Here is a 19,224-nt window from a genome sequence, read left to right on the forward strand (position 1 = left end):
CCATTTAATGGGACTCTGCTATAGAAAACCCATGACAGGGTAGGCGGCAACTTGGGAGTCTCTCAGACAGTGAATTTCTTTTAACTTTCTCTTTAACAATTTTAATCTACTCTGTTGTCAACAGCTATAGTTCATCAATTAATTAATGAACAGATATGGTTGATTTAAATTTATGTTTAATCATTGCCTGCCTTATTCTCCATGAGTTTTAACAAATCCGTATTCATATGTTAGCCAGTTCTGTATTTAGTAATTAGTATAATCTAGACTTATACTTTAACTGATAATTGTTCACAGCACTTTGCCCCTGCACTTACTGAAGTCTGCTATATAAGAAATACGGCAGTGCAGAAAGTTACTGAATCCTTCAGAGTTTTACATATTCCTGCATAAATATGACTTAAAATATCATCAGATTTTCATACAAGTCCTAAAAGTAGACATGGAGACTAAACAAATGAGATAAAAAAAATCATACTTGGTTATTTACTTATTGAGGAAAAATCACCCAGTATTACACACCTGTGAGTGGCAAAAGTATGTGAACCTACCAGGTAATCTGAAGGTGAGATTAGAGTGAGGTGTTATCAATCAATGTGATGACAATCAGGTGTGAATGGGCACCCTGTTTATATTAAAAAAAACATAGTTCTTTCAATGGCTTCATCTTCAAACATGTTTGTGTAGTGTCAGTGTATCATGCCACGAACAAAGGACATTTCAGAGGACCTCGGGAAAAGAATAGTTGATGCTCATCGTGCTGGGAAAGGCTACCAAATCATCTCTAAAAAGTTTGAACTGCTCCAATCCATAGCCAGACAGATTGTATACAAATGGAGAAAGTTTAAGACTATTGTTACTCTCCCCAGGAGTGGTCGACCAACAAGGATCACTCCAAGGGCAAGGTATGCAATTGTACACAATATATCAAAAGGACCAGGGGTAAATTCTAAGCAAGTATAAGTCTCTCTCATATTAGTTAATGGTAACATTCATGAATCTACCATTAGAAGAACACTGAACAACAGTGGTTTGCATGGCAGAGTTGCAAGGAGAAAGCCACTGCTTTCCAAAAAAACATTGCATCTAGAATTTGCTGAAGAGCATGTGGACAAGTCTGAAAGTAATGTTTTATGGACAGATGAGACTAATATAGAACATTTTGGTTCAAATGAGAAGCGTTATATTTGGAGAAAGAAAAACGCTGCATTCCAGCATGAGAAACTCAACTGTGAAACATTGTGGTAAGAGAATTAGGTTTTGGGACTATATTGCTGTGTCTGGGCCAGGACAGCTTGCCATTATGGACGGGAAAATTATTTCTGAATTATATGAGCAAATTTAAAAGGAAAATGTCAGGACATCTGTCTACAGGCTACATCTCAAGAGAAACTGGGTCATGCAGCACGACAACGACCCCAAGAGCACAAGTCATTCTATGAAAGAGTGGTTGAAGAACAATAAAAAAGGTTTTGGAATGGCCAAGTCAAAGTCCTGACCTTAACCCAACAGATATGTTGTGAAAGGGTCTGAAGTGTGCAGTTCACTTGAGAAAACCCAGCAACATCCCTGAGCTGAAGTAATTTTGTATGAAAGAATTGGCTAAAAATTCCTTCAAGCCGATGTGTAGGACTGATCTACCCCTACCGGAAATGTTTAGTTGCAGTTATTGCATGCCAATTACTAAAACCAAATATTTGCATACATTTCCAATATTTAACTCAAAAGACCAAGCGTATTTTTGTCTCATTTGTTCAATTGTTCTTTACGTACTATTAGGACAGGCGTGTAAATCTGATGATGTTCTAGGTCTCATTAATGAAAGAATATGGAAAATTCTGAAGGATTCTCTAACTTTTAAGCAAAACTAAGTTGTTGATGTACTATATAAAGTGCGATGTGTGTCATTTAATGAGCCTTTTATATAAAGTGTGATGCGCTTTTAAGAGCTGAAGCACAAACTATTCTATACTGTAACACTTTGTATTGTGCCTTTAGATATTAAGAAAATACAGTACATTGCTGAATGATTTTATATTAAAGTTATGTTTGTATTAAAACTTGGGTAGCTCTTCCTTTAAATATTTAACAGTTTGGATGCTGGGGACACAACTTTCATAAGGAAGAAAACTTAAAAGCTAACTGCATTTTACTGTGCAGGTGCCTTAACTATCCAAAATGGTAAAACCCACAAGCTATGTTGCTGCAATGACAGTTTTGCAGGCAATCGAGCAAATGAGAAATCCAAACACCCAGCAAAAAAGGTGAGGCAGCGCTTTTTGTTTAAGTACACATTTGCGGTAGTTTACCCTGTACTCTTAAATTATGCCTGGCCCCTGCAGGCTGCCCTGCAATGCCGACTATGGGTTAGAGACAAATGCATGATGATACTGATTAGATATTTGCTATGCAGTGTATTAATTTGTGGGTTGGAAAAAAATCCCAGAAATCCAGCACAAAAAGGTGTTTTTTTTTTTCTTTTTTCAGAAAATTCGGGACGTCTGGTCAGTCTAATTTAATTATTAATATTAAGTTATTTTTCCGCGGTAGCAAGTGAATGTTGTTGATGCAGCCACAATTCTTTAAGTATTTTTTCACAGATCGCCCAACAACGAAGAAGTAGTGGTTTTTTTTGCCATGTGAACTCCACAATCTGTCTTGCCACACTTGCTTAACAGATGTTTAAATACTTCCACAGAAGAAATTACATTCACAACTATAGATAAATGCATGCTTATGTCATTAGTAAGTTGCCCAAGTAGTTCAAGGAATCATTTTTTTCACAAGTCCCCACTGACGTGCTATGAAAGAGACACAAGAAGCTTGATAAACAAGACTTTTCAACATATTTTGCATGCTCTTCCAAAGAGTTGGGACGGCTTGCTATAGCATTCTTGTTAGGAAGCATAGCTCTGTTTGTATTTCTCCAAGCTGCGAAACGGGAAGCTGCGAGTTCTTAAAATGAGTGACTATTTGTCTCTCGATGGCAATGCAGTCAGAGATGATTCCCTGGCTCAACAAGTCTTCATTCAAAATGAGCTGCAATGTGTGAGCCATGCAGTCTAAACTTTTAATGCCACTTTCTTCCACAGCTTTCACCATTTTGCAAGCGCTGTCAAGAAGTACAACGTGCACATTGCATTTTGAAATGTTCCATTTTGCTAGCACAAAATTGTTCTTATCATATGATGCAGGCAGTGAGGTATCTGCAAAGTACTGCCAGCTTGGAAGAATGTACCAAGGTTCTACATGGTGCAGTATCCTTTAACTGTGAGGCTGTCTTGAGGAAAAGTCTTCACATTTTGAAGGGATTACTGTACAAGGCTATTGCCTGTAAACCTACTAGCATCTCATTTAAGTTTAATTTTGGTAGCATTAGTATTTAGAAATTCCATACAACATTCATTATGGTAGTTCTTCAGATGGGTAATTAAATGTTTGGTATTGAATGATTAAATTCTGCTGCCTCCTTGCATGATCTCATTTTTGAAGGAAAAGCAGAGAGCATTTGACAGACATTAAACACAAGTTTCTGATTTTAAAAATTCCAAGTGAACCCCAAATAAACTTCGGGCTGGAGTTGGACAACTTGGAGAAGAATTCTCTGGGTTGTGATGTAATGTTGACCTTTTACCTTAATCAATTGTATAAAATAAAAACAATTTAAACTGGTCAGCCAAAAATGCCAATTTTGTGATTGAATTACATTTAGAGTGATACACATTTAATAGTAGAAAACCACATTTTGTTTTTAATTGCTTTAATTTTCAGATCATGTAAAAAATTAACAGCAACCTCCAGTTTTTCTGAATAGTCTGACATATGAATACACTGAAGCAAGAAGGTGAAAAACTAAATACAATAAAAACTAATACCAATACCACATTAACAATCAGTTGTTGTAGATAGCCTGCTCTAGGCAGATTTACATATCTGCCATACTCTTTCCATTTCTTAATGATTGATATAACAGGATATATACAAGATATTTAATGCTGTGGATGTTTTCTTGTCTCCATTGACTGATTTGTGCTTTTCAGCCACTTTTTCCAATCAGTTGCGATGAGTATTGTTTTCTTTATTGTGTAGCTTAGAACACCATACTTACCACAAGTTGGCCCTTCCAGAGAACATGCATTTATAAAATAATCAACTTGATACCCCTTGACTACAGCTGACTGATCTCCACTAAACTACTTATGCAACTACTAAAACCAATTGACTACATCAGTGATGATTTAGGTATGTCATGGTATGGGATGAATACATACGCAATCGATTATTTTGCATTTTATACTTAATTCATTTAGACAACTCTACTGAAATCTGTTTTCACTTTACCATTAAGGAAATACTTTTCTGTTAATGAATGTCAAAAAAGCCAAATTAAAATCCACTGTGATTCAAAAATGCATGACAATAAAATGAGAAAAGTTAGAAGGGGGTGGACACATTTTTCTTTGTAGGCACTAAAGTTATATTAATATTTTTGCACTAAATGCCCACAATAAAAAATGCTTTTACCAAGTTTTGTTTACCTCTAAATCTTCTGCCAGGGCCTTGGACAAAGTGTGGTTGGAAAATGTTGAAACCCATGTCAGTTTCTGCTGCCTTCGAAGGACTCTACGGGAACAATCCTTCCATAACCTACAGACACTGTGCAAAAACAGGCATATGTTAAAAGTATACATCTTACATGCAGAATTTGCTTACAGAATTAGAAGGTCAGAGTAAAAATACTGTACGGATGTATAAATAAATCTATATTCAGCACTTTTCACAGAAAAGGAGGCACAGAGTTAGCACTACTGCCTCATAGACGCTGTCCCCAGTAACAGTTAATGGGGAATTTGCACATCGTCCCAGTGTCTGCAGGACTTTTAAGTCAGGAAGACACATATATGGGATACTGGGCTGCTCAAACGGATGTTACTTATCTCTCAAGGTTGAAATCTTAAGCAGCTGTTCTTCTATAACAATGGGCTGCTTGTTGTTCACAGTACACACTATCCTTGACTTTCATTAGCAAGTGAAAAAGCAAGGCCAGGCTGCTGCATTAAAAAGCAAGTTTAGGTTTAATGCCATCTTTTCATTATGTTTAATAGCAAGAACTATATGTTTACTTATTGGTGTGTAAAATTCTTTTTATATTAAATAAAAATACCATAAGGCTGCCCTACACTCCTATACTGTATGTCCTAGCAAGACAGACACTTGATGACTTTGTTCACAACTCTGGTCTTGTCTCAAATATATTCTGGATAATGTTAGTCAAGATAGGTAGTGTGATGTAAAGGTTTTAACTGAATTACACAACTGGACAAACCACTAAGGCTCACTGAAACTTAGAATACTCTAAATTTAGTACATAATAGGAAAGTTGTGGGTCCAGATGGTTATCCAGTAGAATTTAATATATATAAATACATAAATAAATAAATAAAACTGTCTTTCCAAAAAACAATAAAGACACACATATAGACTGTTTTCATTACCAAACAATGATATCAAAGTAATAGCAAAAATGCTATCCCGAAGAACTGAGAAATTGTTATCTCTCTATTATAAAAAAAAAATCCTGTGGGAGGGAATGACTAGGAGACGATACATGATCTTCACGTTAAGATCACGGAAAACAAATAAAAAACCCGCTAGATGAAAGAGAATGGCCACGGAGCATCCCGCGGGGATATAGAACGTGATAATCTTGCAAGACACACCCTACTTACAAGCAGTATCAGAGCACGGCCAGCAAATAAAAAATTTTTAAAAAATCAGTAGTCTAAAGGCACATAGCACACACAGATACAGGGGTCTCAGTGCATATAAAGGACAACAGGTTATAAATAAAACGTCGACGACTAAAAGTTCGCATTAGCGCAAACAAAAGGAAATGAGTCATCAGGACCAGGTGTAATTGAAAAAACAGCAGGACAAAGCGAGGTCAGAAATAAAAGGCAAAGAGCAGAAAAAGTCTTTTCACATTTGCATCATTCAATACACAAAATGTAGATTTACACAATAATGGACCATACGCTATGAGAATCTGGGGTCCCACAACAGTTAAAGCAACGGCAAGTTTAATTTCAAAGCAAACACAATTCGGTCAGGTGTATATTTATGATCATGGAGAAGCGATCACAACGCGAGCAGCAGAGATACAAAGTGGCAAAAAGGACAGCGGCTGTATAGGCTTTAAAATGATCGAAGGGCAGCACAACATCACCTGACCAAAACGCGAGCAGCGTCATACGTCTGGTGAGAAAGAGATTTAACCACACACGGGTATAGTATTGTTTTTACAAAAGTTTTTAAAGTCAAAATAATGCATATGCAACAATTCCCATGAAAATAATCTCTTTCAATTGTATATCCGGTAAACCAAACACGGGGGTGGGTGAGCAAAGCGAGCAGGGGGCAGAGCCCCCTAGTAATTTTAAAAGATTCATCAAAGGCAGGCAGCTGTTTGTTGAACATATAAACTCCCTCAGAAAATTAGTTTTACAAAAGTTTTTAAAGTCAAAATAATGCATATGCAACAATTCCCATGAAAATAATCTCTTTCAATTGTATATCCGGTAAACCAAACACGGGGGTGGGTGAGCAAAGCGAGCAGGGGGCAGAGCCCCCTAGTAATTTTAAAAGATTCATCAAAGGCAGGCAGCTGTTTGTTGAACATATAAACTCCCTCAGAAAATTAGTCTTCAGAAATCTTAGTGTCTCTAGGCTCAGAAAAAGCACTTAATGAAGTGGAATGGGAATATTTTAACTTTAATGCACAAACTGGGTTTGGTCCAGATATTTGTACCTGGATCAAGATACTTTTTTCAAGTCCAAGCCTTTGTATGGGTAGAAAATATAATTTCAGATTACTTCAAGTTAGAATGTAGTCCCGGCAAGGCTGTCCATTATCCCCAATGGTATTTGCAATTGCTAGTAAACAACAGGCCATACCAGAAGGTGACAAGGTGACATTAGGAGAGTCCACAAACTATGCTGCACAAATAACAACAAGAGTGAGTGAGAGAAATATGGCATGCCAACGTGGAAGGCAGAAATGTCAAGAAGTAACAGAACCTGTGTAGTATTGTGGCCCAGATACACATTGGGCTGAAACACTAGACCAAATAGACAGAGTGGCAGCCAAGGTTAAAACATGTTCCACTTCACCAAGGGCCTCATGTATAAACGGTGCGTACACACAGAAATGTTGCACAAGAACGTTTCCATGTTCAAACCGCAATGTATAAAAAATAAACTTGGCGTAAAGCCATGCACATTTCCACGGTACCTCATACCGTGTCGTACGCAAGTTCGCCACTTGGTTTTGAAGACTGGCGGCACCCAGTGTCAAAGCAGTGCTACTGTTCCTGTGTGGTTATCCTTTTTTTTCCTGACGTGGCTTTGTAAATACACTGAAATTAACCGCATATTGTTTATTAGTTTAATGTATCTGATTGTAATTAACCAGTAACAATAATGGTCCAGAGAATGGTCAAACTATTCTAAATACCATAGCTGCTTTAGCGTTGTTAGTCTCACTGCATATTTTTCTTCTTTCAGCTGCTCCAGTTAGGGGTTGCCACAGCGGATCATCTTTTTCCATACTACACTCACTCCACCACTCAGAGAAGCTGAATGGAAAGAGAATTATCGGTATATAGCATCAAGCACACACTGCCTCAGCCATGCTTCCTATTTGAACTGCTTCTCATATGACAAACGCTTGAAACCTTTCCTGTACAGACCTCGCGGTTCAGAAACAGTTTCATCCCAAGAACTCTAAACGCACTCAATCACTACATCAACTGCTGCTTGTAGAACTGTTAGTACTTATTAGTACAGTTACCTCACTGTAAACTTGCAGTACAGTTATAATACTGCACAACCTGAGCCACTTTATAAAGAGTGTATTTACATATGATGACGATATAATTTTTAAGATGAAATGCAGCAAAATATCTTTATTATACAGATAAAACTTTAACTTCATTTAAATATCTATATTGTTAATAATTAAAGGATACAGTGTCGCTACGCTAGCAAGGATCTGGCGCTCTGCTCACGATTGTTCCTGCCTCGCACTGTATGCTTCACTGGGACTGGCGTGAAGGACAGAATAATTAAACACGTACTACGAACATATTTCAATGTTCCTTAAAAGTTTTGAAGAATCTGCATTATAAGCTTACAGATGGCTTAACGTCCATTACAGAGCTGATTGTGTGGCGATCGGTTACTTGGGGAAAGAAAAGTAAGGACATGAACTGGAGGTTAGTACGTTTGAAAGAGGCAGTACTGCAGGGGTGGCCTTAGGCATGTGCAAACTGTGCACCTGCACAGAGCCACCAAATCCCAGGGGTCGCCACGCCAATATATATTGAATATAAAACAGAAAGAGAAAATGACACAAATAAAAATACAGCGACAAATTTCGACAAAAGTTATGAACTGGAGGTTAGTACGTTTGAAAGAGGCAGTACTGCAGGGGTGGCCTTAGGCATGTGCAAACTGTGCACCTGCACAGAGCCACCAAATCCCAGGGGCCGCCACGCCAATATATATTGAATATAAAACAGAAAGAGAAAATAACGACACAACTAAAAACACAGCGACAAATTTCGACAAAAGTTAAACGCTTGTGTCAAGAGCACGAGGCGGCTATGCAGTGTCCGCAACGGACGTGCCCATCCGCCGTGCATAAGATACCATATTGACATTGGCGAGCGAAGGAGCCACCGATTCTCTCTGCGCCCAGGGCCGCCATGAGCCTAGAGCCGCCCCCGAGTACTGCTGCAATAAATTATTTCATCAAAGGTCACGCACAATCACTGCGCCACCATGAAACCCATGTTTAATAACGTGCTTTAACTCCTGTCATTATGAAAATGATATCACGTATACATCTCAGTATTTTAGTTATTCAGAGAGCTATAATATCACGAATGTAATGGATACTGTGTCCTGTCAGAGGAAGAGAGCTGGTTTAAGAAGCACATAGTGATTCACACACACAGAGCACATAGAACACATACAAAACAAAGCATTTAACGTGCTACTTTACTTATGATGTGATTTGAGAAACTAGTTGATTAAACGATTTTAAGATGAAGTTTATGATGTTCTACTTTAATGACAAAATAAACTACGTGATTAAAGTGGAAATTTTGAGATTGAAGTTGACATTTTGTGCTTTTTCCCCACTGTGTGCCTTTTTTTTTTCTCTCTGTACCCTAATAAGCTTTCATATGACACTCAGATGGTTGGCTACGACTCACCTTTTCACGGTGATTTTTATATATGACTTCTTTTTTTATTTCGGGCACCGTGCGACTTGTGAACTTGAGCTTTCCGAGTTTTTCCGACACGATATGTCACTCGATCAACTTCCTTTTGTTGTTTATACCACAGTTTAAACCAACAAATATGTTTTTCCTTACCTCCACTTGGTATTCGCTGAAATTCTTCCGTTTTCCCTCTTGCTTTTGTCATTGTCTTTTCACAGAACGCTGAGCTTAAGGGCTATTTATATTGATTTGCATATTCAAAATGGCGCAATTCTGGGAGGAGTTGGGGCGGGACAGAAGGCACGTGCACGAGCATTAATTTTCACGTTGACCAGGATTTATGTAGCGGAAGAACGCAGAAGTTTGCGAACGCACAGATTCCTGCAACTGTATCCAGTTTACATACTCTCCCCATGTCTAGTTTTCTCAAGTACAATAGTTTTCCTTCTGCTTCCTAAAGATGCCCATGTTGGTTACATAACAGTTCTTAATTAGTTCCATGAGAGAAATGGAACTAGTATGGAGACTGCCTAGCATTTGATGGTGCTGGAACAGGCTTGAATCCCCCTTGTGGCTGGACTGAGTTATTAGATTTACTGGGATCAAGAAAAACTTATTCCACCTTTACTACAAAAACTGCAAACAACACAAAGAAGGTGTAAACAAATCAGAAACTGTTTGGTGAAAAAAAAAATCATACAAAAACCTGGTTTTATTAGCGTGCATACCCTGTAGCCTCCTTGGCATTACAATATTTTTTCTTCTTCAAGGATGTGACTACATTCAGAATCAATGAATCACAATAAGTCTCATCTAAAAAATGAGTTACTATACACCTGACATCAATTAAAGTAGCTCTGTCTGAGCTCAGATAAAGTTTGGCTGTTCCTGTAGGATCATTCTGATATCCTCTAGGTTGCAACATACTCCAAAAACCATGGTTCGCAAAAAGCTTTTAAAAACATGAACAGGATCTCATCGATGAAAGGTGCCAATCAGGATACAGTTACAAAAAAGTATATAAAGCATTGAACATTCCATGGAGTGGTCTACTACAGGGGGCAGCAAGGTGGTGCAGTGGGTAGCGCTGCTGCTTTGCAGTTATGAGACTCAAATTCACTTCCCAGGTCCTCCCTGCTTGGAGTTTGCATGTTCTCCCCGTGTCCGCGTGGGTTTCCTCTGGGTACTCCAGTTTCCTCCCACAGTCCAAACACATGCAGGTTGGGTACATTGGCAATTCTAAATTGTCCCTAGTGTGTGTGTGTGTGTGTGTGTGTGCTCTGCGGTGGGCTGGTGCCCTGCCTGAGGTTTGTTCCAGCCTTGCGCCCTGTGTTGGCTGGGATTGGCTCCAGCAGACCCCCATAACCCTGTAGTTAGGATATAGTGGGTTGGATAATGGATGGAAGGATGGATGGAGTATGGTGAAGACAGTCATCAACAAGTGGAGAAAATATGGCTCAACAGTGACTCTACAAAGATGAGGATATCCCTCTAAGAATGAAAATTCAATGAGAACACTGATCAGGGAGGCCACCAAGGGGCTACAGCAACATTAAAGGACCTTCAGAATTTTCTGGCCAATACTTGTTGTTCCCTAAATGTGACAACAATCAGTGGATTGTGGGGTAGGGTAGCAAGATGAAACCATTTTCTCACAAAGAAAAACACCCAAGCCAGGCTAAATGAAAAATATATTATGGTCTGATGAGATCAAGGTTGAACTATTTGGACATACAGTAATTCCAAAAGGTATGTTTGGTGCAAAAATAATACAGCACATCAACAAAAGAACACGATACCCACTGTAAAGCATGGTGGAGGCAGCATCAGGCTTTGGAGCTACTTTTCTTCAGATGGAACTAGGACTTTGGTCAAGGTAGATGGAATCGTGAATAACACCAAGTATCAGTCTATTCTGGCACAAAACCTTCAAGCATCTGCTAGGAAGCTGAAGATGAAGAGGAACTTCACCTTCCAGCATGACAACAACCCAAAGCATACATCAAAATCAACAAAGCAATGGCTTCGTCAAAGAAGGATCATGTTCTGGAATGGCCTAGCCAGAGCCCAGACCTTAATCTAATTGAAAATTTGTGGGGTAACCTGAAGAGAGCTGTGCACACGAGATACCCTGTAAATTTGACAGACCTGGAAATTTTTTGCAAGGAGAAGTGGGCAAAAAAAAAATAAAAAATCACCAAGTCTAGATGTGCCAAACTGATAGACTCTCACCCAAAAAGACTGAGTACTGTAATAAAATCAAAAGGTGCTTCAGCTAAGTATTAGTTTAGGGGGTGTGCACCCTAAATCAACCAGGTTTTTAAATTACATTTTTCCTTTATTCGCTTATTTTGTAGTAAGAGTGGAATAAGTTCTGACAGGATTTCTGTTGGTTTCATATTTTATCACACAAAATCTGACATTTTGGCAGAGGTGTGTAAACCTTTTATATCCACTCTAAGTCAAGCATTTGGGTTCATTTTCACTGTACTCTGCGCGTATAAAAATGCTGATTGTCTGCACTTGCTGTACTCTGAATAATGTCATAGTAAGCTTAAAATGAAAAAATAAGTCTAAGTAGCAAGATTAAGAGCATATCCCAACTGTGATGATATTATAGTAATAGTATGCCAAAGTGTACACAAAGAGTATGAAAATTGTAAGCAAATTCCTGGTACAACACTTCTTTAAGAATGGATGCTAAAGGTAGATTAAATCACAAACTCTGGAATTCAATTAATCCATACCAACCTTCCTGGAAAAGTGGTTGAAATGTATAAAAGGGCAGCTTATAAACGTCACAATCATGTCCATTGTTTCAAAAAGCTCTTGGGCATCGCCTCCACCCAGTCAGACTTAAACAGAAAAGCAGCAGCAACTTGAGCAGTCTGTCTGCAGAATGCTATTGTGCGACTCAATTTTTAAGAGGTGCACGGTTAAGTATGCTAACAAATCACTAAGATGGAGGGGCTTTATGTGGAAATTACAGAACTAATATTTCTTTAGAGCATATTTTTTTTGTGGGCAGCATGAAGGTGCAGTGGGTAGCGCAGCTGCCTTGCAGTTAGGAGACCCAGGTTCGATTCCCGGGTCCTCCCCGCGTGGAGTTTGTATGTTCTCTCCATGTCTGCGTGGGTTTCCTCAGGGTACTCCGGTTTCCTCCCACAGTCCAAAGACATGCAGGTTAGGTGCATTGGTGATTCTAAATTGTCCCTAGTGTGTGGGGGTGTGTGTGTGCATACCCTACGGTGGGCTGGTGCCCTGCCTGGGGTTTGTTTCCTGCCTTGTGCCCTGTGTTGGTTGGGATTGGCTCCAAGCAGACCCCCGTGACTGTAGTTAGGATATAGCAGGTTGGATAATGGATGGATGGATATTTTTTAGCATTGTGAATACAAATATAGTTCCATGCAAAGGTTTGGACACCCCTGGGAAAATTACATATTTTGTTGACATTTTGAAGTAAAAATAGTAAATTCTTATACAGCAAACAAACTAAAACAATGACATTTTAAGAAAATATTAAGATACTTGTTACAGGAAAAAATACACAAAAATAAAACAGTAAATGCAGCATTTGTAAAGGTTTGTTCACCCTTTACAAAAAACCTCCCAAGACTTATGTCATTAGTCTGGTTGGCTTAGCTCCTTAGATGCTATTCTGGTCAATAATTGTCATTAATGAATGTTCAGCTGATGGCAATTCCAGAATCTAATAAATTCTTTGAGTCTTTAAATACTGTGCAAAACATAACACCTATGGGTTCTAAGCTACTGACTGTGGATCTAAAAATTAAACTAGATGCATACAAACCAGGGGACTGCAATAAAAAGACATCAAAGCGCTTCCAACTATCGATTTTCACAGTCCAAAATGTCATTAAGAAATCACAGTTAAAGGAAACTATGGAGTTCGAGACAAGATCTGGAAGACCAAGACAGCTGACAGATAGAACAGCTCATATACAGTAAAGGACAACAAAGCAAACCCCACACATGACTGCAAGGGACCTGCAAACGGGTTTAGCTGAGAAACGAGGTGGTGCACTGCTCTACTGTGTAGCATTACTTACACATACACGGCAATCGTGGAAAAAGCATCAGAAGGAAACTTAACTTGCAATCTGATCACAAAAACAACATTTGTATAAACATTTTGGGAACAATTGCTGTGGAGAGATGAAGTTAAAATCGAACTTGTTGACGATAGCCACAAAACGTTAATTGGGAGGAAAAAAACTATGAGGTAAATTTGAAGAGAAGAAAAACTTGCCAATTACCAAGTACAGGAATGGGTCTGTTTGGGAGCTAGTGACAAAGATAATATGCCCGAGTACAGGAAGGAATGGATACCACTACATATCAAAAAATCTTCAAGGAGAAAATCAGTCAGTCAAAAAACTGACGCTGAAATAAGGATAGCTTAATTAGACAACAGTCCAAAACACACTTGAGAATATACTATGAAGTACCTGAAAAAATACAAGATAAGTTTCGAAATGGCCCTCACATCCCCTAGACTTAAACATCATTGAAAATCTGTGGGTAAATCTCACATGTGCTGTGCATGCAAGACAGTGCAAGAATATCTCACAGCTGGAAGAGATCTGCAAGGAAGGATGGAGAAAAATTTCAGTAATAAATCAAAGACTCAGACCAAACTACAAAAAAAATAAAATAAAAAAACAACATTTGTAATCTGTGATTTTTGCAAAAGAGGCTGTGTCTAGGTACTGAATTAGTAGGGTACTCAAATTTTTACAAACACAGGTCCGTAGTAACTACAGGGGGATAAAATTGATGAGCCACTCTTATTTTTTTTACAATTCTTAGTTCATCAAATACATTAATATGCATTAATATTTTAATAAAACTACCATTGTTTCAGAGTGTTTGCTGTTGAAGATTTACTTAATATAGTTTACTTCAAATCTCTTAATAATTTTGTCAGGGAGGTCTGAACTCTTGCATAAACTGACAGGTCGATTATAGAGTTGTAGCTTTTTTAAACACAGTACACAATTTAAATTTAAATACATTTTTAAACGCACAGATGTACACTTTTCATTTTTGTCCCAATTTAATAAAAGAACTGAAACAACGGCACTAAACCCATTCATCGCACGTGTCAATGTATTAGTATTTGCATACTACATACTGTATATGGCCCGCCTACTTTATTGAAAACTGTTTTTATGCATCCCCAAACAAAGGGGCTTTGTATTAAACACCACATCAAAAGAAATTCAGACGTCTCTGATCTTAAGCTTACGCCTCCTATGACCATGAGCTGCTGCAAATCAGTATGATAATGGAAAGATGAATGCATGAATGATGCGACACCGCAAATTAGATATAAATCGATGTGCCCAGGAATGTTCCTTGAATGCCAAAGCTGCAAACTTTTCATTACAGTTAATTATGTAATTAGACCAGTAAATACCACTAAAATAGCATGCCAATTTTGATGTTCAATTTTTACTTTATACACTTCATTAGTATGAACATATTAAACTTCTTTTTTATTAACTGACCAATTCAGAGTCTTTAAGTACTTCTATTTATAACTATAAGGTAGTTGTAGAATTAAAGCAGAAGCAAACAGTTTGAGGAATAGGAAAGGAATGTGAAAGAAGGCAAAATATGCAGGGGTAAAAAACAAACACAAAAAAAAACGACACAAGTGGATGACTTATTATTAGGATACATTCAAGACAGTCTTAAGGTCCCGGATGTCGTGCGTATTTTGCAAACTCATTTGGTAATAGAACAGCCTAGTAAAAATACTATTGTTTAAATGTATATATATTCACAATTCTTATGGGAGGACACCACAAACAAAACAGACACCCAATATAACTGATCAACGTCCAGTTATATTTTCTGTAACACTACAGAAGCTATATTAATATATCATACACAAAAGGACTCATACTATCATTATATCACCTTTGATTTCGTCTACAACGTACATAAACCGTTATCCTTACCAGGCGGCGTGCAGCAGCGACTTAGTTGGGACAAACGTTAAAATTCTCTCCACGACCTCAGCTACATTGCTGAGAATGTATCCCGCTTTGCTTTTGCCAGGCGTATCCGAAAAATCGATAACAACATCCATTTGCTTACAGATTTAAAAAAAAATTCACCAACCCTATGCAGATATGTATCACAAGGTTCCCACTATGTTAACTATGACCGTTCAACTATTAGCCCAACACGGAAGTAGTTGTACGACGCCCGCCTCCTTACTTCCGCCAGGGAATGTGACGCAATGCCCCACTGACTTGTATAGAGCGAATGGTGGTTCATGCCAGGAGCAATCGATTATTTATTTTGCTTCGCATTATTTTACATCAACACGTCGTACGTAGCCTTTTTTCTCGGGGATATTCTAGCGTTTAACTTTTTCTTATTTTACATGTTGTGGTAATAAACTGTATATTTGATATGTATGATATATCGTTGGTTTTCAATTATGTTTAACTTTTTTTCAGTTCAACTGTGTCTTTTGAGAAATCTCCATTTGTGTACCAGTTAGATATTTAATCTGTACTTGTATTTTAACTCAGAATTGTTCATAGCGCATTGCTCCTGCAAAGTGAAGAGCGCTGTACAAAAATAAGTTGTATTGTGTCACTAAATTAGAAACATTTATTTACTGCAATAAAGCACTTTAATGTTTAAATAAGGCATACAATGAATAAACACCAGAAATGTAAATGAAAATTAATTTCACTTTAATTAAATAACAAGATACATACATACATACATCAGGGAGATCAGTTGATTTTTTTTTTTTTTTGTATTTCATGCGCTGTCAGTGATTGTGCAAGACCTTTACAATTTTTTATAATGCATTTAGAACAAGAAATAGGTGGAACACAGCCACAGGGGATGCAGAAACCAGTGTGTTTCTTTGTGCCGGTCCCAAACCCAGATAAATGGGAAGGGTTACGTCAGGAAGGGCATCCAAGGTAAAACTTTGCCAAATCAGTATGCGGACACCAATACAAATTTCCATACCGGACCTGTCGAGCCTTGGGTTAACAACGACCGCCACCAGTACTGTTAGCCAACAGAGTGATGGCGGAAATTGGGATACTGTTAGCCGAAGAAGAAGAAGGAGAAGAAGAGGGGGGAGACGTGTCCAGAGGCAGGAGGAGAGGAGGAAGGTAAAGAGAGTGGAACTGAAGGTAGGAACTTTGAACGTTGGCAGTATGACTGGTAAGGGGAGAGAGCCGATATGATGGAGAGAAGGAAGGTTGATATATTGTGCGTGCAAAAGACTAAATGGAAGGGGAGTAAATCCAGGTGGATTGGAGGTGGATTCAAATTGTTCTATTAGAGGAGAAATGGAGTAGAGGTTATTCTGAGGGATATAGATTGTCAAGATTGTTTTGGAAGTGAAAAGAGTGTCAGACAGAGTAATGATTATAAAGCTGGAAACTGGAGGTGTGATGATGAATGCTGTTAGTGCAATGGATGAGAAAGAAGATTTTTGGAGTGAGTTGGATGAAGTGATGAACAGTGTAGCCAAGGGACAGAAAGTGGTGATTGGAGCGGATTTCAATGGACATGTTAGTGAAGAGAAAGGTGGATACAAGAAGGTGATGGGTAGGTATGGTGTCAAGGAGAGGAATGAAGAAGGTCAGAGGATAGTGGATTTTGCCAAAAGGATGGACATGGCTGTGGTGAATACATATTTTAAGAAGAGGGAGGAACATAGGATGACATACAAGAGTGGAGGAAAATGCACACAGGTAGATTACCTATTATGCAGAAGTGTCAATCTGAAGGAGATTGAAGACTACAAAGTAGTGGCAGGGGAAAGTGTAGTAAAGCAGCATAGGATGGTGGTCTATAGGATGATGTTGGAGATCAAGAAGAGGAAGAGAGTGAGGGCAGAGCCAAGGATCAAATGGTGGAAATTGAAAAAGGAAGACTGCAAGGTTGAGTTTAGGGAGATGGTGAGACAGGCACTGAGTGGCAGTGAAGAGTTACCAGACAGATGGCAAACTACAGCAGATGTAGTAGGGGTGATAGCAAGAAGGGTGCTTGGCATGACATCTGGACAGAGGCAGAAGGAAAAGGAAACCTGGTGGTGGAATGAGGAAATACAGGAGAGTATACAAAGGAAGAGGATGGCAAAGAAGAAGAGTAATAGTCAAAGAGATGCAGAAAGTAGACAAGAGTACAAGGAGATAAGGCAGAAGGTAAAGAGAGAGGTGGTGAAGGCTAAAGAAAAAGCGTATGATGAGTTGTATGAGAGGTTGGACACTAAAGAGGGAGAAAAGGACCTGTACCAATTGGCTAGACAGAGTGCCCGAGCTGAGAAATTTGTGCAGCAGGTTAGGGTAATAAAGGATAAAGATGGAAACATACTCACAAGCGAGGAGAGTGTGTTGAGCAGATGGAAAGAGTATTTTGAACGGCTTATGAATGAAGAGAATGAGAGAGAGAAGAGGTTGGATGATGTGGAGATAGTAAATCAGGAAGTGCAACAGATTACCAAGGAGGAAGTAAGGACAGCTATGGAGAGGATGAAGAATGAAAAAGCCGTTGGTCCAGGTGACATACCTGTGGAAGCATGGAGGTGTTTAGGAGAGATGGCAGTGGAGTTTTTAACCAGATTGTTTAATGGAGTCTTGGAAAGTGAGAGGATGCCTGAGAAGTGTACTGTTGCCAATTTTTATGAATAAGGGGGGTGTGCAGGTCTGTAGTAAGTACAGGGGGATAAAATTGATGAGCCACAGCATGAAGTTATGGGAAAGAGTAGTGGAAGCTTGGTTAAGAAGTGAGGTGATGGTTAGTAAGCAGCAGTATGGTTTCATGCCAAGAAAGAGCACCACAGATGCAATGTTTGCTCTGAGGATGTTGATGGAGAAGTATAGCGAAGGCCAGAAGGGGTTGCATTGCGTCTTTGTGGACTTGGAGAAAGCATATGACAGGGTGCCTCGAGAGGAGCTGTGGTATTATATGAGGAAGTCAGGAGTGGCAGAGAAGTATGTAAGAGGTACAGGATATGTACAAGGGAAGTGTGACAGTGGTGAGGTCTGCAGTAGGAGCGATGGATGCATTCAAGGTGGAGGTGGGATTACATAAGGGATGCAATGGTGATGGACAGGTTGACAGACGAGATTAGACAGGAGTCCCCGTGGACTATGATGTTTGCTGATGACATTGTGATCTGTAGCGATAGTAGCGAGCGGGTTGAGGAGACCCTAGAGGGGTGGAGATATCCTCTAGAGAGGAGAGGAATGAAGGTCAGTAGGAACAAGACAGAATACATGTGTGTAAATGAAAGGGAGGTCAGTGGAATGGTGAGGATGCAAGGAGTAGAGTTGGCAAAGGTGGATGAGTTTAAATACTTGGCATCAACAGTACAGAGTAATGGGGATTGTGGAAGAGAGGTGAAAAAGAGAGAGCAGGCAGGGTGGAATTGGTGGAGAAGAGTACTCAGGAGTGATTTGTGAGAGATGATTATCAGCAAGAATGAAAGGGAAGGTCTACAGGACAGTAGTAAGACCAGCTACGTTATAAGGGCAGGAGACGGTGGCACTGACCAGAAAGCAGGAGACAGAGCTGGAGGTGGCAGAGTTAAAGATGCTAAGATTTGCATTGGGGGTGACGAGGATGGACAGGATTAGAAATAAGTACATTAGAGGGTCAGCTCAAGTTGGACGGTTGGGAGACAAAGTCAGAGAGGCGAGATTGCATTGGTTTGTACATGGGCAGAGGAGAGATAACGAGTATATACTGGGAGAAGGATGCTAAGGATAGAGCTGCCAGGCAAGAGAAAAAGGGGAAGGCCCAAGAGAAGGTTTATGGATGTGGTGAGAGAGGACATGCAGGTGATGGGTGTAACAGAACAAGATGCAGAGGACAGAAAGATATGGAAGAAGATGATCCGCTGTGTCGACCCCTAACAGGAGCAGCC

The 19,224-nt window shown here is 39.1% G+C and overlaps 1 protein-coding gene across 1 annotated transcript in view; it reads right to left on the reverse strand.

The window, feature by feature from the left end:
• fbxo22 (F-box protein 22) overlaps positions 1-15,514 on the reverse strand; it is a 43,431-nt gene extending 27,917 nt beyond the window's left edge. Inside the window, exons 1-2 of the mRNA XM_039773432.1 lie at positions 15,275-15,514; positions 4,539-4,656 (exon numbers count right to left, since the gene is read on the reverse strand). Of these exons, the coding sequence (XP_039629366.1) occupies positions 4,539-4,656; positions 15,275-15,405 (249 nt within the window). The 5' untranslated portion in view covers positions 15,406-15,514. The remainder of the gene's footprint in view (positions 1-4,538; positions 4,657-15,274) is intronic.
• Between the last annotated feature and the right edge of the window lie 3,710 nt (positions 15,515-19,224).

Source organism: Polypterus senegalus, chromosome 12, assembly GCF_016835505.1.
Source record: "Polypterus senegalus isolate Bchr_013 chromosome 12, ASM1683550v1, whole genome shotgun sequence".
Classification (NCBI taxonomy): Eukaryota; Metazoa; Chordata; class Cladistia; order Polypteriformes; family Polypteridae; genus Polypterus; species Polypterus senegalus.